The sequence below is a fragment of the Monodon monoceros genome, unplaced genomic scaffold (genome assembly GCF_005190385.1).
Source record: "Monodon monoceros isolate NGI ecotype Baffin Bay Population unplaced genomic scaffold, NGI_Narwhal_1 Super_Scaffold_13, whole genome shotgun sequence".
NCBI lineage: Eukaryota > Metazoa > Chordata > Mammalia > Artiodactyla > Monodontidae > Monodon > Monodon monoceros.
In genome coordinates this window covers 57,970,646-57,988,634 of record NW_021703769.1, presented here as the reverse complement: position 1 = coordinate 57,988,634, position 17,989 = coordinate 57,970,646, and the positions used below count along the sequence as shown (strand labels likewise).

General features: G+C 50.7%; 1 protein-coding gene across 4 annotated transcripts in view; it reads left to right on the top strand.

The window, feature by feature from the left end:
* The window catches only part of LITAF (lipopolysaccharide induced TNF factor), a 110,796-nt gene that overhangs the window by 28,994 nt on the left and 63,813 nt on the right, over positions 1 to 17,989 (top strand). For 3 of the 4 annotated variants that reach the window (XM_029219665.1, XM_029219666.1, XM_029219667.1), the window contains exon 4: positions 4,060 to 4,505. In XM_029219665.1, the coding sequence (XP_029075498.1) occupies positions 4,466 to 4,505 (40 nt within the window). In that variant the 5' untranslated portion in view covers positions 4,060 to 4,465. Of the gene's footprint in view, positions 1 to 4,059; positions 4,506 to 17,856; positions 17,964 to 17,989 lie in introns of all 4 variants that reach the window. The other variant, XM_029219668.1, reaches the window with a different exon arrangement.

The following is a 17,989-nucleotide window of genomic DNA, read 5'->3' as shown; positions in this document are numbered from 1 at the left end:
AGAGACGCATAGATGTCCTCCTCACCTGTTTATATGCATTTTATAAATGACAAAGCATTGGGTTAAGTTTTGAGGGGTTCAGTGGCACACTTGAGTTTCCATTAGCAGGTGGTAGAGCCGGGATGGGAACCCAGGAATGCCGGTCTGGAAACCTAGTTCTCAGTCTCCTTCTGGGTGCTTTCAGCCAAGTTGCCCTTCCATACATGGCCTGCAGGGGGTGGCAGAGAGCAGGGGACGCGCCACGGAGGCCGAGAGGACCCCGTCAGAGGCGGCTGGGCCAGCTGCGTCCGGGTTGGAAGCAGGGGACTGGGCAGTTCCCGGGGAGTCAGCTCTTACCCCCAGTTTACAGAGGAGGACCCCCCAGGCCCACAGATCAGGAAGGGCTCTCCCAAGGGGTAGATCAGCCTCTCAGGATACCTCCCAGTCCAGTGGGGGGGGGGGGGACCTGAGCTGCATTTCCCAGGGCACCAGGGGAACCTTAGAGGTCAAGAGTGGGGTCCAGGACTCCCAGACTTTCCTTCAGGAGTAGCCCACCGGGTTTCACCACTGCCCAGCCCAGCCCCGCTGGAGGCAGGGGGATGATGAAGATGAGCCTCAGGATGTGGTCCGGGGAGTAAGCCAAGACTCCCTTAAAGACATGTTCAGGCTTCTCCCAGTGGGTGGGCGCCCACCAGGCCCCGTATAAAGGGCGCTGGGGGGGGGGGCGACGCCAGGTGGCGCCCTTCTGGCTGGGGCGTCCTGCGGTTCATCTCCAGACCTTTTCCATTTTCTAACTCCAGGTTTCCGGAGCAGCAGCAGCTGAAGGTCCGCGCCGTGGGATGTCTCCCTGCGGGTGGGTGGGACCCCGTGGGTTGAGAGCGGAGGATCCAGCCTGGTATAATTTCCCCGCCTCCGTGGCCTGGGTGTCTTCCTGCTGCTAGCAGTTATCTTTAGCAAGCCGGCTCAGGGGTGGCTGGGGAGGGAGGTGAGAAGTGGGTTCAAACCCAGCAGCTGCCACTCACAGCGTGTGACCTGGGGCTCCATTCGCCTCTCTGAGCCTCTTCTGTAAATTGGGGAGGCTGAGCCGCATTTTGCCAGAAAGCACCCTTTTATGTGATATAAAAATACCCCACATAGGCCTGGCACACAGAGGGGGCTCTGTCTCTCCCTGGCAAATCCCATATGGCCAGCTGGAGCCTGCAGTGGAGAAGCCAGGATTAGGGCTTTGCTGATAGAAAGTTAAAATATATATATATCATATATATATATATGATAGGTTTTTAATTTGGAGGAGAGATGAATTTCCCACACAAAAGAATTCCAAATTATTTACCTCGATCAGCCAGGTGATCAAGGTCACCACCAACCATGATAGGTCATCTTCATGGCACGTACCCTTGATATGATGGTGATGAAAATGGCCTTTCACCTCTGGGGTCTTCTTCCCAAAATACACAACCCGCATGGCATGCGGGATCTGAGTTCCCTGACCAGGGATCCAACCTGTGTCCCCTGCAGTAGAAGTGCAGTCTTAACCGCTGGACGGCCAGGGAAGTCCGTCGGCCAGGGAAGTCCCACAACCCCATTTTTTTTTTTCTTAATTTATTTATTTATTTATTTTTGGCTGTGTTGGTTCTTCGTTGCTGCACACGGGCTTTCTCTGGTTGTGGCGAGCGGGGGCTACTCTTCATTGTGGTGTGTGGGCTTCTCATTGCAGTGGTTTCTCTTGTTGCAGATCACGGGCTCTAGGCGTGCGGACTTCAATAGTTGTGGCACGTGGGCTCAGTAGTTGTGGCTCACGGGCTCTAGAGCACAGGCTCAGTAGTTGTGGCACACGGCCTTAGTTGCTCCGCGGCATGTGGGATCTTCCCGGACCAGGGCTCGAACCCATGTCCCCTGCATTGGCAGGTGGATTCTTAACCACTGTGCCACCAGGAAAGCCCCCACAACCCCATTCTAATCATGAGAAAACCATCAGACAAATCCCAGTTGAGGGACTTGATAAATATTCCTGAAAAGTGTCAAGGTGATCAAAAGCCAGGAAAGTCTGAGAAACTGTCACAGTCCAGAGGAACCTACATGTAATGTGGTGTCCTGGATGGGATCCTGGAACAGAAAAAAGACTTTAGGAAAAAAACTAAGGAAACCTGAATAAAGCACAGACCTTAGTAAATAATAATGTATCAATGTTAATAACAGGGGAAGTTGGATATGAGTATATGGAATTCTCTGTGCTCCTTTCACAATTTTTCTCTAAATCTATTCTAAAATTTAAAGTTTATTTTAAAAAATTGAGGTTGGGGCTTCCCTGGTGGCGCAGTGGTTGAGAGTCCGCCTGCTGATGCAGGGGACACGAGTTCGTGCCCCAGTCCGGGAAGATCCCACATGCCGTGGAGCGGCTGGGCCCGTGAGCCATGGCCGCTGAGCCTGCGTGTCCGGAGCCTGTGCTCCGCAACGGGAGAGGCCACAGCAGTGAGAGGCCCGCATACAGAGAAAAAAAAAAAAAAAAATTGAGGTTGGACATGAGATGGCTAACTTTTTATTTTACCTAATGAAGACATTAAAAACCTCACCAACGATCTCCCCTCCCCTATTGTTTCATAAAAGAAAGGAGGTTCATAACAGCAGGAAGGCCTCCATCTCAGAATGGACAAGAGTTGAAATGGAGTTAGTCCAGGTTAATGAAGAATTCAGACTCTTTATATTTCTCATTTTGCCCAGGACGCATGAGAAGTTGGGGCCTGGAGAATGTGGGCAGGGGGAGAAATGGTAGAAGAAAACCATAGCTGAAAACACCAGACCCTGGACCAAAGCTGATGTGTGACTTATAGTGTAAGGGTCTTGGGGGGAGTGATGGGTGGCAGGGTTGGCAGGCGATGGGGCTTCCAGGCCAGTAGGGTGACCAGCCATCCCGCCTGCCTAGGACTGAGGGGTTTCCTGGGCCCTGTACCTTCAGTTTTAAAGCTGGGACAGTCCTGGGCAAGCTGGATGGTGGGTCACCCTAACCCAGCAGGTGGGCCAGGACAGTCCTGTCCTGAGGGGACAGCACATCTCTCAGGAGCTGTCTCTAAACTCCTGGAAAGGGAAAGACAGGCCCTGTGTGGCTAGATCTTGTGATTTTTTATTATTTTTTTCAAGAGAAGCTAGAAATCCTTTTATTTTTTAACACAAAAAACCCTGAAGTTTCAAATGTTTGCAGCTAATTCAAGCAACTATGAAATGCTTTTCAGGCCAAACCAGAGTGCATTTCATGTTGGCCCCCAGGCTGCCAGTTGGGGGCCTCTGAGAACACCTCTGATTTGGAGCCTTGAGCTGGTCCCTTGGCTCCTCTGAGCCTCGGTTTCCCTGACTGTGAAATGGGAAAAATTTTGCCTCCTCCAGGGCTGTTTGATCTGTCTGCAAGTCAGGTGCTCAGGCTGGCACACAGGAAGCTCTCAATCAATGGAAGTTATTACCAAGAAAACAGTCTAGTGGCAACAATGGAAATGTCCATCAGTGGATGAACAGACACATAGAATGTGGTCTATCCATACAATGGAATATTATTCATCCTTAAAGAGGAATGCAGCCCTGTTACAGACACGGATGAATCTTGAAAACATTATGCGAAGTGAAAGAAGCTAGTCACCAAAGACCAGAGACTGTATGATTCCATTTACATGAAACATTCAGAATAGGCAAATCCATAAAGACAGAAATTAGTGGTTGTCAGGGGCTTGGAGAGTTGGGGGAGGAAAACGAGGGTGGGGTGGGGTGATTGGCAATGGTTTTGGGAAGGATGATGAGAATGTTCTCAAATGGATTGTGAGAATGGTTGCACAGTTCTAGGAATATACTAAAAGCCATTGAACTGTACGCTGTGAGAGAGTGAATTGTATGCTATGTACATTCTACCTCAGCTGGTCCTCTTTCTGGCCCCGCCCCAGCTCCCTGTGTAACCTTGAGCATGGTGTTCCCCTCACCCCCCGGCCCCCAGTTCCTGCCTGGAGAACACAGATGCTGAATCAGGTACGTTCTGAGGCTGCATCCAGCTCTGACAGCTTATGATTTTATTATGACACATGGTTACATATTCACCAGGGCCACCTGCCCACTGAGACCCGGGATAATACAGGCCAAAGGTGGCCCATCAGCTCGGAAACCTGTAATTCTGCGCATGCCTGACAGACCACGGGGACGGGAAGGAGTCGAGCGGACCCCAGTGGAAACCCACAGATGTTTGCAGTTGATGACAGACGTGTCAACAGATGGAATTAAAGAATTTGCCAGCAGCTGTTGCCTGTTTACCAAAACTCCCTCAATGAACCTCACCTTCAGCTCTTGGAGGTGGCTGCTTGGGCCCCAAGTCAGGGATGCCCTGTTCTGATGGCCACTCACCTGCTGTGTGGCCCGGGGAAAGTCCCTTGGCCTCTCTGAGCTTCAGATTCTGCATGTGTGAAAGGGAGGTGGTAACGCCTCCCTCCTAGGATGGTGCCAAAGATTCAAGATGATAACGTCTAGAGCCCTTGGCGTCGGGTCAACACCAGGTAGGTGCCCAGTCTGTGGGTAGCTGTTCTGATTCTTTAACCTCTCTCGGCCTCCGTTTCCCCATCTGTAATCGGACACGGTTTATCTAGATCAGTGGTTCTCAACTGGTGGGGGTGGTGATTGTAACCCCGAAGACTTGGATGGCTATTGCAGCTGCAGGGTGGGGAGCGCTGCTGTTATCTAGTGGGTAGAATGCAGAGATGCTGCTGACACCCTGCAGTGCATGGGACAGCCCTCCACAGCAGAGGGTTCTCCAGCCGCAGATGTCAGTATGGCTGATATTGAGAAACCCTGGACTAAGCTCACCTCTGCGTTTGCCTCCAGCTGTAGATGTTTGGGTTTGATTTGCATTGCCTCGTGCTGGGAAGGGGTCTTGAGTGTTCAGTCTTTTAACCTGGACTTGGTCTCATAGAATGGCCTTGGGCCTAGAACACTTCCTTACCAGGAACTAAAGAGGCCCCTCAGCCTCATCACCTTGTGTGAGGATGTCTTTCCTGTTTCAGACCCAATGTGTGCCCCTTTGCCCTGCTTAAGTGTGTGCGTGCGTCACGTGGCACCTGGCCAACCCCACTGCTGTACCCATCCCCTGTGGGGAGGGAATGGGGTCCTTTGTTCTGCGACAGAGGAGGGGTGCGTGTATCGGTTGCCAGGAGGAACCCGCTGCTATGGGGGCCGTATATATTTATTATTATGCAGTGTATTGTCTTTCTCCCGCCTAGAGTGTCAGCTCCAGGGGTTGTGTCTGTTTTGCTCCTGGCAGGATCTTCTGTGCACAGCGCAGTGCCTGGCATGTAGTAAGTGCTCACTAAATGCTTTTGGACCGAGTTTTTGACCATTGTCCTGACGTGGGGGAGAGGGGAGAGGGAAGTGGTCAGATTCGCTGATGGCAGAGGAAAGATCTCCCCCAGCCCACCCCCTCCCCTCCTTTGAAAAATCTCAGCCAGGATGGAGGGGTGTGGCTAGGCCTGGGGGCCCTCAGTGGGCTCCTCACCGGGGGAGATGCTTGTCCCTTGGGGTCACACCAGGAAGGGAGGGGAAGCCACTGCTTCAGGTCCTTGGGGTGTGACTCACGGGTGCCCTTGGTCTTGTTCTCACCCATCACAAACCTTGTTCTGGTCTAGTGTTAAGAGCAGGTTCTCAGGAGCCAGGCAGAGTTGTGCCTCAGTTTCTTTGTCTGTACCATTGAGATAATGCTAGTGTCTCATCAGTATATTGCTGTGAAGATTCTACAAGTGAATATAGAACAGGACCTGGCATGCAGGAAGCCTGCATAAGATGTGCTGGGATTATTTGTAGAATTTCTTGCCTCTGTGTTTATGGAGGATCTCTAAATCTGGAAGAAGATTCCAAGGTTCTTTCCCATATGACCAGCACTTCCACTCCTAGGTGTGGACCCAAGAGAAGTAGAAACACACAGAAATTTGTACAGGGAGGTTCGTAGCGGCATTATTCGTAATACCAAAAGGAACAACCCTGTCAGTCAGTCGGATGAGTAGATAAACAAAATGTGGTGTATCTGTACCACGAAATGTTACTGGTCAATAAAAAGAAATGAAGTATTTTATTTTTATTTTTTTATTGAAGTATAGTTGATTTACAATTTTGCGTTAGTTTTAGGTATACAGCAAAGTGACCTATATATATTCTATATTCTGTATATATCCAGTTATACTTATATATATCTATATTCTTCAGATTCTTTTCCATTTTAGGTTATTACAAAATATTGAATAGAATTCCCTGTGCTATACAGTAGGTCCTTGTTGGTTATCTATTTTATATATAGTAGTGTGTATCTGTTAATCCTAATTTATCCCTCCCCAAGAAATGAAGTACTCCTACGTGCTACAACATGGGTGAACCTTGACAACATTATGCTAAAGACACAAAAGGCCCCAAAGTACATGATTCCACTCATAGGAGATGTCCAGAATAGGCAAATCTATAGAGACAAAAAGATTAGCGGGTGCTTAAGGTTATGGGGAGTGGGCACAAGGAACAGGGAGGTGATAATAAAAGGTACGGGGTTTCTTTCTGAGGTGATGAAAATGTTCTAAACTGGACTGTGTGATGGTTGCACAACTCTGAATATACTAAAAATCATTGAAATGTACACTCAATGGGTGAACCGTATGGTATGTGAACTATATCTCAGCTATTAGGGAAAAAAAAAGGATTCCAAGGCTCTTGGCTGAGCCAGACCCATTTTTCAGGGTATTTCTTTAAAAGTCACACACTTAGCCTCCAGGGGCCGTGTCCAGCTGGTGATAAATCAGCATTTTTACTTCTGCTCTGCTCTGCAGTGACCCAGGCTCCTTTATCTGCCTCGCTCACATCTGTCGCCAGCATTTCACGTGTATATCACCTGCTTTCTCACACTCACCATAGCTGTCTGGGTCCCTCGGCTGTGTCCTCATCTGCCTCCAGGCTGTCTGGCTATCTGTCCATCCGTCAGCGTCAGTCCCTCATTCCAGCTCCGTTTACTCTTTCAAAGGGGCTCCTGGGGATGGGGGATCAGGCAGGGCCAAGGCAGGAGGCCATACAAGTGAATAAAATGACCAGTTACACAAATGCTAGGAGAGCCGGAGGCCTGGGAAAGCAGTCCTGGGGCAGGAAGGTGGTTGCAGACCCGTGTCCTTGGCCCAGAGGTCACAGTGTGGGTCAGCCGTCCTGCTCCTGCCCAACTGTGCGGAAGCCAAGAGTCGATGATGAAGGAGGAGGTCGGGTGCAGAGGGAAGCTCATGCGCCCTGGAGATGCACTGGGTTCGAATCCCACCCCTGTCAGCCCCCGACTGTGGACTCTGGGCAAATGGCCTCCCTTATCCAAGCCTCAGTTTCCTCCTCTGTAAAACAGGGCTAACAATAGCACGTGGCTCATAGGTTTGTTGTAAAAAAAACTAAAGGCAGTGATGTGTTCTAAACACTTGGCACGTGGTGGAGTGTGGATTGCGATCAGCTGGAACGCTGCGTGTAAGGCTCTGGAGTTCCAGCCCCGAGGTAATTCTGGCCAGCTGTGTGACCCTGGGCAAAGCCCTCAACCTCTCTGAGCCCTGTTTCTGCATCTGTGGAGATAAAACAGTTCTGCCCATTTCATGAGGGTGGAGGTGAGGACTCAGCACTATAGGCACCTAGTGGGCCTGGCTCTTCTGGGTATCATGACCTGGTTCTCTCCCTCCACAAGGGACAAGGGTCCAGGTTGCCCACCCCAAACCAGCTCTGTCCTCTCTGGGCTTGCTTCCTTCCTCCGTGGCAGCATCTTGCCAGTGAGCCGACTTGAATACAGCCGAGCTGTGTGGAGGGGAGAAACAGGCTGGGATGAGTTTGGAATGGATGTCATGGAGTCATGCTTACCGGCGATGCCATTCTACACCGTGGCTGTGACTCAGATGTTAAGACGTGATTTCCCATCCCATGGGGTGTTCTTGTGACCTGCCAGAGGGGGGATCCTGAGCCCCCATCCCAGCATCAAATGAAAAGACCTCGCAGCCAGTCCCTCCACTGGCACAGGGGTGACTGTGATTGGGATGAAGGGCAGTGATTCATGGAGCCTTCAGCTGCCTGTGTCACCAGGGCTGGTGGCAAATCAAAGAGGAAGCCATCCAGAGCTCTGTCTGCATGGCATGTGCCCCCTTGTCCTTATGAAATATTTCGTAATAATAACCTCAGTCTGGTTCTGCCACCCACTGTGTATGTGACCTGTGACGTCACCTCATCTCCGCTTTGGCTTCCCAGGCTGCAAAATGAGCGTTGGGACCAGACCCCATTTGTTCCTTCACTGATTCCAGCATTTGGTCATTCCACAAACACTTGTTGACACACCTACCAGGTGTGCCTGCTGGAGGGATCCAGCTGTGAGCACCTGACGAGGTCCGGCCCCTTACAGCACAACATTCCAGTTGGGGGACAGTCAACAGACAAGCAGGTCCAAACTGACAAATTGTGGGGCCCAGAGGGAGAAAAGCCATGTGCTGTGACCTGGGGCAGAGAGACACGGATGTGGGCCGAGCCCTGAAGCGTGAGAAGGAGCCGGCTGTGCAGGGCATCGGGGGTGGGAGGGGGGAGAAGGGCAGGGGAGCAGCAGCTCACTGGAGGGAGCTCTGTGGGGAGGAGAGGGTAGGTGACATCAGCTGGGACTCATGAGACAGCCTGAGGAGTTCATGCTTCATGCTCGGGCTCATGGGGACAGCACCACAGGACCCCTGGCTGGGGAGGGACATGATTGCCTTTCCCAGGAAACCATCTGTGGCCTCCCGGACATCTGCTGTGCGGTCTCTGGGTCCCATCCGCTGTGCCGAGCTCTGGATGCAGATGACAGTTAAATAGTGTTGAGCTCTTACTGTGTGCCAGGTGTCATGATAAGCCCCTATGTATATATGTGTGTGTGTCTGTGTGTGTGTGTGTGTGTGTTTAACTTTTATTGGGGTATAGTTGGCTTTACAATGTGGGGGTTTTTTGTTTGGTTTGTTTTTTTTAACTTTTATTGGGGTACAGTTGATTTACAGTGTTATGTGCGTGTGTGTGTTTCTTAATTTAAAAATCACTGTGGGAGTTGCCTGGTGGCCTAGTGATTAGGATTCTGGGCTTTCACCCGTAGCCCGGGTTCAATCCCCTGTTGGGTAACTGAGATCCCACAAGCCATGCGATGCAGCCAAAATAAACAAACAAATAACAAATAAAAAAAATCACTTTGACCTCATGATGATTCTATGAAATAGACCTATCATTATCCCCATTTTACAGATGGGGAAACTGAGGCACAGAGAAGTCAAGTGACTTGCCCCAGGTCACACAGTTGATAGTGAGGGGAAGGGTTGGAGAGAAAGGGCCTGACGCCAGAGACACTTATGACTGTGGAGGAAGCGTTGTCAGGCTTGAGTGTCTGGCTGGGTGACTGGTGGGTAGTGATGCCCTGAGGATGTGGGGCATCTGGGGGAGGAGCAGCTCTCCTGGGTAGAGATGCTGGTGAGCAGTAGGAATTTGTTTATTGGAATGGAGTACCTGGGTTTCTGACCCTTCTGCGAAGAGGCAGTACAGAGTGGTTGTCAAGACTGTGGGTCCTGAGCTGTGTGACTTTCAACCAGTCACTTAACCTCTCTGTGCTTCAGCTTTCTTATCAGTGAATTAGGAAATGTGATGATAGCTCCTTCTTCAAGGATGAGTAGGGATGAAATGAGATGATGTTTGTGTGGTGACAGCTCCTGGAACACGATTACAATATGTTAATAAGGAAGAGAAAGGCTCAGGCCTGGAGAGGTGAGCAGTACAAGAGGAGCCCCAGTCCAGGAAATGCCTCGCAATAAGTTGCTGATGATAGTGACAGCTGGCCCTGCCTGGCCCCACCTCCCAGAGCCCAGGTATCCCCCCTCCCAAGCTGCCTTTGGGGTAAATATCCAGGGTGCTGAGACCCTGACTTAGCTCCATGCCACTCTCTGGCCAGAGGATGGAGCCACTGTCACTTTGGCCAGATTCCTCCCGAGGTCTCCTTACTCTGGAGCAGGGCCCAGAGGGACTAAACCTTGTGCCTGCCCCAGTCAGGGCAGGGGCCACTGCCCACAAGAAGGGCCAGGCGACTGTCACATGGTGCCTCATGTTTTTGTGATGACCATCTGTTTGTGGCAGAATCATCTGAAAACAGGAAGATCCTGGTCAGAAACCACATGATTCTCAAAGGGCTGGAGGGCAGGGGACCCAGCTCGGACATCCTGATTCACTGAGGACCCTTCTGGGGTCCAAGCACCCCTTCCAAAAACATGCTTTGTTTTGTTCTGAAAGATGTACCTGAATTTATTTCTGTTGATTTAAGACTGGATATTTCTTCTAAAAAATATATATTTTTAAAATTTTCTTTTTATTTATTTATTTATTTTTATTTTTGGCTGCGTTGGGTCTTTGTTGCTGCACGCAGGCTTTCTCTAGTTGCAGCGAGCAGGGACTACCCTTCTTTGCAGTGCACGGCCTTCTCATTGCAGTTGCTTCTCTTGATGCAGAGCATGGGCTCTAGGTGCACGGGCTTCAGTAGTTGTGGCACGCAGGCTCAGTAGTTGTGGCTCGCGGGCTCTAGAGTGCAGGCTCAGTAGTTGTGGCACACAGGCTTAGTTGCTCCGCGGCATGTGGGATCTTCCCAGACCAGAGCTCGAACCTGTGTCCCCTGCGTTGGCAGGCAGATTCTTAACCACTGTGCCAGCAGGGAAGTCCTAAAAAATATTTTTATTTTGTAAGGATTTTATTTTATTTCCAAATATCTTAAACACTAGTTTGACATCGTATCTCCCAGAGGTACAGACCACAAGAAAAATGGAAAAAGCAGGTACTCCCCCAAAGGTAAGCAAAGGGCAACAATCATTCCCTTGGCGTATCCATGTCTGGTCAACCATTGAAAGAAGAAGAATAATTCTAGCAGCATAAGAGAAATGCATGCAGCTTGGTAAACTCAGAATTTTCACAGTAGACACTTCCTTTAAACCAGTCTTACCCAGTAGAAATATAACTAATTTAGCCACATATGTCATCTTAATTTTCTTATAGCTGCATTAAAAAAAAAAAAAGCATGGGAAATTAATTTTAACAATATATTTTATTTAATCTGATATATCCAAAATATTAACATTTCAACATGTAATCAATATTTTAAAATATTCCAGAGCTATTTTCCATTCTCTTTTTTTGGTACTAAGTCTTCAAAATCCGGTGTATATTTTACAGCACATCTCAGATCTGACCAGTTGTATTTCAACTGCTCAGTGACCACAGGTGGCCACTGGGCATCACATGGACAATACAGCCTAGACATTGAACTTTCTTTATAGGGAAAACTTAATTTTCCCCCCTTAATGTTACAGTTACTTAAGTCCTGCATTATGTGTCTGCTTTTGGTGCTTCTTTTGTTCATTTTCTTCTCTGTATACTCTGACTTTGATAAGGACTCAATGATAAGGATGATCTTTAAGATGAGTCTTCTTTCTTTCTTCAGGCTTTGAATGTCTTTTTCTTTCTCGGTTTCATCCTTTTCTCTTAGAAATCTTCCCCCAACATTTTATTGTGAAAATGTTCAAACATACAGAAAAGTTGAAAGACTTGAGCAGTGAATGCCCAGATAGCATGTTGTTATATCTATCCATCCATCCATCCCTCATCCCTCCATCCCTCTACTCATCTATTCATCCATCCATCCATCCATCCCTCTACTCATCTATTCATCCATCCATCCCTTCGTCCCTTCACCCCTCTCTCCATCCATCCCTCTACCCCTCTCTCTATCCCTTTTTCCATCCATGCATCCATCCCTCTATCTCTCCATTCCTCCATCTCTTTATCTCTCCATCCATCTATAACTCTGTCTAGCCATTTTATTTTATTTTTTGATAAATTTCAAAATAAGTTGCTAACATCAGTACCCGTCCCTTTAAACAGTTTGGCATGTATTTTTTGGCATGTATTTTAATAACTAAGTTTAATATTCAGAATAGTCTTTTTCAATGCAAAAAAACCCCCCACAGGTTACAAAAGAAGCCAGCTATGTCATATATATGACAGTCATAGGATATAAAAATACCTGCGATTCTTGTTGGTGACAAAGTCACAGGTCCATGGATGTTGCTACCTCAGGAATTGAAGTTAGACACTAAATTTCAGTTACAGGCTAGTGAAAACAAAAACGTAATTTTTTTCCTATCCAGATCTACAGATTCTCTGAATTTGAGGACCCCTACTCGGTCCTTATTTCATAAAAACCAAATAAATCATTGCTGTTACCATGTTAAGGCAAATGCTACCCATGGCAAATTCTTCCTGCATTATCTCATTTAATGCTCACACCATCCCCATGAGGATAAAAGAAAGCTGTCTACTCACAGCACTTCTGACACCAAATATGTGGGGTTTTCCTCCACACCAACCAATTCTCCAGACACCAACCGGGTATCATATAATTCAATTCAATTCTGACACTACCTACCTGGAGTTGGGTATCAGACCACAGGTTAGGGCTCGGTCCCGCAGACTGCCCGCACTTCAGATGCCAGCCACAGGAGCTCGCCAGAGCGCCCCTACTTCTGTCTGACTTGCCCACAAAGTCAGAGGTTCTCACAACCCCCGCCCACGTTTGATAATTTGGTGGAATGGCTCCCAAAACTCAGGAACACTTGCATTTACCAGCCTATCAGAAAGGATATGGTAAAGGATACAGATGAACAGCCAGATAAAGAGATACACAGGGTAAGGTCTGGAAGGGTCCTGAGCACAGGACCTTCTGTCCCCATGGAGATGGGGTTCACCACCCTCCCAGCACATGGATGTGTTCAGCCCAGAAGCTCTCCGAGCCCCATACTTCGGGGATTTTTATCGCGGCTTCATCATGTAGGCATGATGGATCATTAACTCAATCTCCAGCCCTTCTCCCTTCTCTGAGGATGGGGGTGAGGCTGAAAGCTCCAAGCTTCTAATCATGGTTTGGCCTTTTTGGTGACCAGCCCTCACCCCGGGTGCCCGCCAAGAGCCACCTCATTAGAACAAAACATTCTCCTATCACTCAGGAGATTACGAGGGTTTTAGGAGCTCTGTGTCAGGAGCTGGGGGCAGAAACGAAATATCTATTTCTTATTATGTCACATGGGGTGGAGAACTATTATCAGCCCATCTTACAGCTGAGGAGACTGAGGCCCAGAGAGGGAGTGTGATGTGCTGAGGTGCCCGGCTAGCAGGTGACGGAGCTGAGTCCTCCAGTGGATTGTTTTACTCACTCCCCACAGCAGTCTTAGGGGGCTGTGATGAGCCTTGGACCCGGCAGCCAGCAACAGAAACAGACCCGGCTGATATAAGCTGAAAGGAATCTCTTGGAAAAGGAAGAAAACTGGAGAACTCAGCCCCAGTGCTGACTACGGTCTAGAAAGTGGGCAGCAAACTCATGCCTGGAAACTTCAGATGGGGTTCTGCCCCACGGCTGCAGGCCTGGCCCCAGGGGTGGGTGTTCCTGCCACCCTGTCCCTGTGGTGGAGCTCCCATCCCTATTTCTTAGTGGGACTAGTGCCACTCTGGGACCTGTGTACTGATCGCCCCAGCCAGGGGCACGTGCCCGCATCCTAGCTGCCAGGAGGCTGACAAAACGCCAGGCTGCCATCCTCAGGGTCCCCAGTGGGAAGCAGGGCTTTCTCCCACCGAGACCCATGAAGGTGGACATTTCTTCAAGCATGGGGAGGGGTGCAGCCTGGGCAGCCCCAAGCAACGCCCCGTGCAGATGGTGCTGTTCTTACCCCCTTTACAGATGAGCACATTGAGGCTCAGGGAGGACGGGGACCCCGCCTGGATGGCCTCACTGTCTAGCTCTTCCCTGCCCTCCTGCTTCCTCTCCCAGAAACACCCAGGGTCTTTGCGCTGCTGCCCCGAATCCACTCTTCCCAGTGTGGCAATGCTGGGGGCTGGCCCACAGCACAGGCCTTGGGAGAGTAAAAAGCCTGGAGTCCTGGGTCAGAAATGCCCTTTGTGGTCCCACAGACAAAAGGTTTCAATCTACAGGGTCAGAGGTTGGGCACTGATGGCAAAAGGTGTCACCCTGGTGACACTGATCCTTAATCTGGATGAGGGAGGTGGGAGGGAGCTACTGCAGTTTGGGTTTGTGATCTGTTTTCCCTGTGTGTGTGTGTGTGTGTGTGTGTGTGTGTGTGTGACAGAGAGAGACAGAGAGAGGAGTGGGGAGAGGAGTGGGGTTAGAGGCTGCTGGGACCTGGGCTTCGTTTCCCACTTTGGGAAATGGGGCCCAGCAGAGGGGGATGCAGGAAGATGGCGGGGAGAAGGGTCCCAGGCTGTGCAGCTGAGAGTCCTGAAACCAGACTCTGGGCCCAGCAGTGGGGTGTCTAGTCAGACAGACAGAAACCAGCCTCTGTGTGACAGCATGTTATAACCTGAGAGATGACACAGGCGCCTCTCAAGAGTCAAGGAAGGACTCTGGTGCCTGTGGTCACGGCCAGATGTGTCTTATACACAGCTGGGCAATGGAGTGGTGGGGCTGGGGGAGGGGAATTACTGAAAAGGAAGTGGGACAGATGCAGGGCTGGCTGGGATGGTCCCCCTGTGTGGGTTGGTGTCTGTGTGCACGCATGTGGGTACGTGTGTGAGCATCACTTTGCATGCCTGCGTGTGGCGTACGTGCATCCACTTTTATATTGTGTGTATCTGTGTACTTGTGTGTGTGTGAGTGCCTCTGTGTGTGTGTGCACGTAGGTACCCATGTATCTGTGTATCTACTTGCATGTGAGTTTTTATTCGGGGTTACATATGTCTCTCTACGTGTGTCTCTACGTGTAGGTACGTAGCCTCATACATACCTGTGTGTTTATATCATAATCATAGCAAACATCTATAGGGCCCATTTTGACGCCATCCTTTCCTGTCTAAGAGCAAACCTCCAGGAATGACAGCCCCAGTGACTGCCCTGGGCCTCCCCCATCCACGGCCCCAGGCCGCAAAGGGCGTTTGCTTCCTTCACTGGGGACCCAGAGGGGGTGGGGGCCACTGTGGGAATTCCTGCAGAATTCTAGGCATTCAGCCTTTTGGGGGTCGGGGAGGCGCATGGAAAACTCCGACCGCTGGTGGGGGCTGAGGGCACAGCATGGTCATGCGGACAGGGGCCGGACTCTCCGTCCTCGAGGGAGCAGGGCCGGTGGTATTTGCAGAACCAAAAGCAGGGCCTGGGCGGCGTCTGCCTTGGACCTGGATTCCGGCCAGCAGCCTGGTCTGGCTTAGCGAGGCCTCCCCCAGACCCGTCCAAGGGACCCCATGCGCCAGGATGCTGGCCCAGAGGGTCCAGAGAGGCTCCAGGGATCACAGGGTCAGAGACAGCTATTTGTCCTGAGTGGGACCTGTGCGGCCTCGCAGCCTCCCTGGCCGCTTCCTCCTCTGTAAATGGGGTTTCCAGTGGTGAATGAAGCCTGGTGGCCTCTCTGTCCCTGCTGATCTCTGTGCCTGCCCGTCTCCTCCTCTCCCTGGGCAAGCCCCCCTCCTCATCTTTCTCAGCCCCGTGGAGGCGGGGCAGCTTATGGCTTGTTCCTGCTCACCTGTAGTGCAGTGATAGTAACCCCCTAAAAGATATGTCCGCATCCTAACGCCGGTACCTGTAAATAGGACCTTATTTGGAAATAGGGTCTTTGCAAATGTCATCAAATTAGGGATCTTGAGATGAGATCATCCTGGATTTAGGATGGGCCCTAAATCCAGTGACTGGTGTCTTTATAAGAGAAAGGAGGTGGTGGCGGGGGGGGGGGGTGGAATTTGAGGGACAGAGACGCAGAGGGGAAGGCCATGTGAAGATGGAGGCAGAGATGGGAGTGATGACGCCGAATGCCGAGGAGTGCCTGGAGCCCTGGAAGCTGGAAGAGGCAAGAAGAATTCACCCCTAAAGCCTCCAGATGGAGAATAACCCCAGTAACACCTTGATTCCAAACTTTTGGCTTCCAGAACTGTGAGAGAATACATTTCTGTTGTTTTAAGCCAGGTTGGTGGTAATTTGTTGCAGCAGCCCCGGGAAACTGATACACCACCGCCCCATGCAGTGCACAGTTAACTGTAGCCTGGTCATTTGTTTTCTGTTTAATCCCTATTCCACCACCTGCTGTGGGCAGGTAACTTTAACCATGTTGGGCCTCAGCTTCCACAAATGTAAAACAGGGAAAATAATAATAAAAACTCAGATGATGCTTAGCCGAGCTGGGTACATCCAGAGCAGCAATGATTGTTATTATCATGGCTGCTTCTACTCGTGGGATGGTACCTGTCATCCATGCATCCAAAGCAATGGCCAATTTTAATTAGGTGGGGAGGGTGTATATTATACATAAGTATATCTGGGAATGTTTGGCTGTCACAAACCATGGTCAAAGCCAGCTTAGAGGACAGTGTCACTGGCTTAGCGTGTTGCTTGGTGCAACATAAGTGGATATAATTTGTGGCGGCACCTGACGTCACTGGCCAAGGGGGGCCGCCCACCCCACTCACTGGCTTTCATTCATTCATGCCACGTCTATTTCCTGAGCACCTACACTGTATCTGGCACAGCCAACACCAAGTCAGTCAAGGCTGACAGCTACCTTCTGGGCTGCTCTGTCTTGTTGGGGAGGCAAGTGAACAAGGAGGGAGATGGCACAGGGTGGGGAGGTGGGAAGGGAACGGGAAGGAGGGGCCCACCCACAGGAGCCGGGGTCAGGGAAGGCTTCCTGGAGTCAGGGGAGGCCTGAGGCCAGAGCAGAAGGACAAGTAGCCCTGGAGAAGGAGGGGAAGGCATTCCAGGCAGAGAGAACAGCACATGCAAAGGCCCAGGGACAGGAGCATGTGGAACAATGGGAGAGGTATTTTGAGCAGCCAAGGTACAGGAGGGGGCCATGGTGAGCACCGAGGCCCAAGAGACCTCCCCCTTGAGCATGGCCTATGAGGGGCTGGGACTTGTCCTCCGGGTCTTAGGGGTCATTGGAGAATTTGAAGCAATTCTGGTTAAGGCTAAGACCAGACTTCCTTCATCTCTTACTGCGTTGCTCCTCTGTTAGAATCACCCCACCCACCTCCAGTTTTGTGTTCCAGACCTGACTCTCATGCCAATCAGGGTACTTTTCTACCCAGAGGGACTAAGAGTGGGAAGGAAAGTGGGGAGCCAGGAACCCCCAACAAAGAAGGTTTAGACACCCCAAAAGCCAGGGATCTGGTAACGCCTGGCACACGTAGAAGGTCAGTGTCTGTAGGTGTTGGGAAGGCACAGGAAGACCCCCCGCGCCCCCCATACACCCCAGAACTTCCACCACGGCCCTCAGGCCCGGGACACTCAGAGATGTGTACAAAGCCGAGACTTGTGGGGCACCCACCACACGCTGGGCTCTGGATGGAGGGGCACCTAACACACGATCATGCTTCATCCGCCCTGGTCCTGGGAGCTGCGCACCTCTGCAGGTCCCGATGGGTGCCTGAGGTGTCCCAGAGCCTGGATTCGAACCCAGCTCTGCCTGCCCCCAAGGCTCTGGGCTCTCAACCGCTGCGCTATGCCGTCACTGGTGAATCCCCATCCCTGCCAGGTGTAACCCTTCCCTGAAAGCAGGTGTGTGGTCCCGAGGAGGAAGGAAGGGGCTGCCCAAATCCTCTTTACCAGGCTGCTGTGTGCCAGCTGCCGTGAGTGTTGGTGGCCAGTGACTCACATCCATCTTACCCACGCTCCGCTCCAGCCCAGAGGGAATGGCACCACCTCCTCCTGAGAACCTCCCCCTCAAAAAGCCACATGCACCAAAATCCCCGTCTCGGGCTCCGTCTCTTGGGAACCTAACGTAAGATGAAGTCGTGTCTGATTTCCCCAACTGAGAATCTTCCCATACACCCTAGGTTCTTCCAGAAAGAGTCTTGCCTCTTTGGCTTAGCCAGAGTTTCCTCGTCTGGCCCCTGCTGACCTGCCTCCTCGCTTCTGAAGTCCTGTGCTAGCCCATCACTCGGTAAGAAGGGGCAAGAACAACTTCTT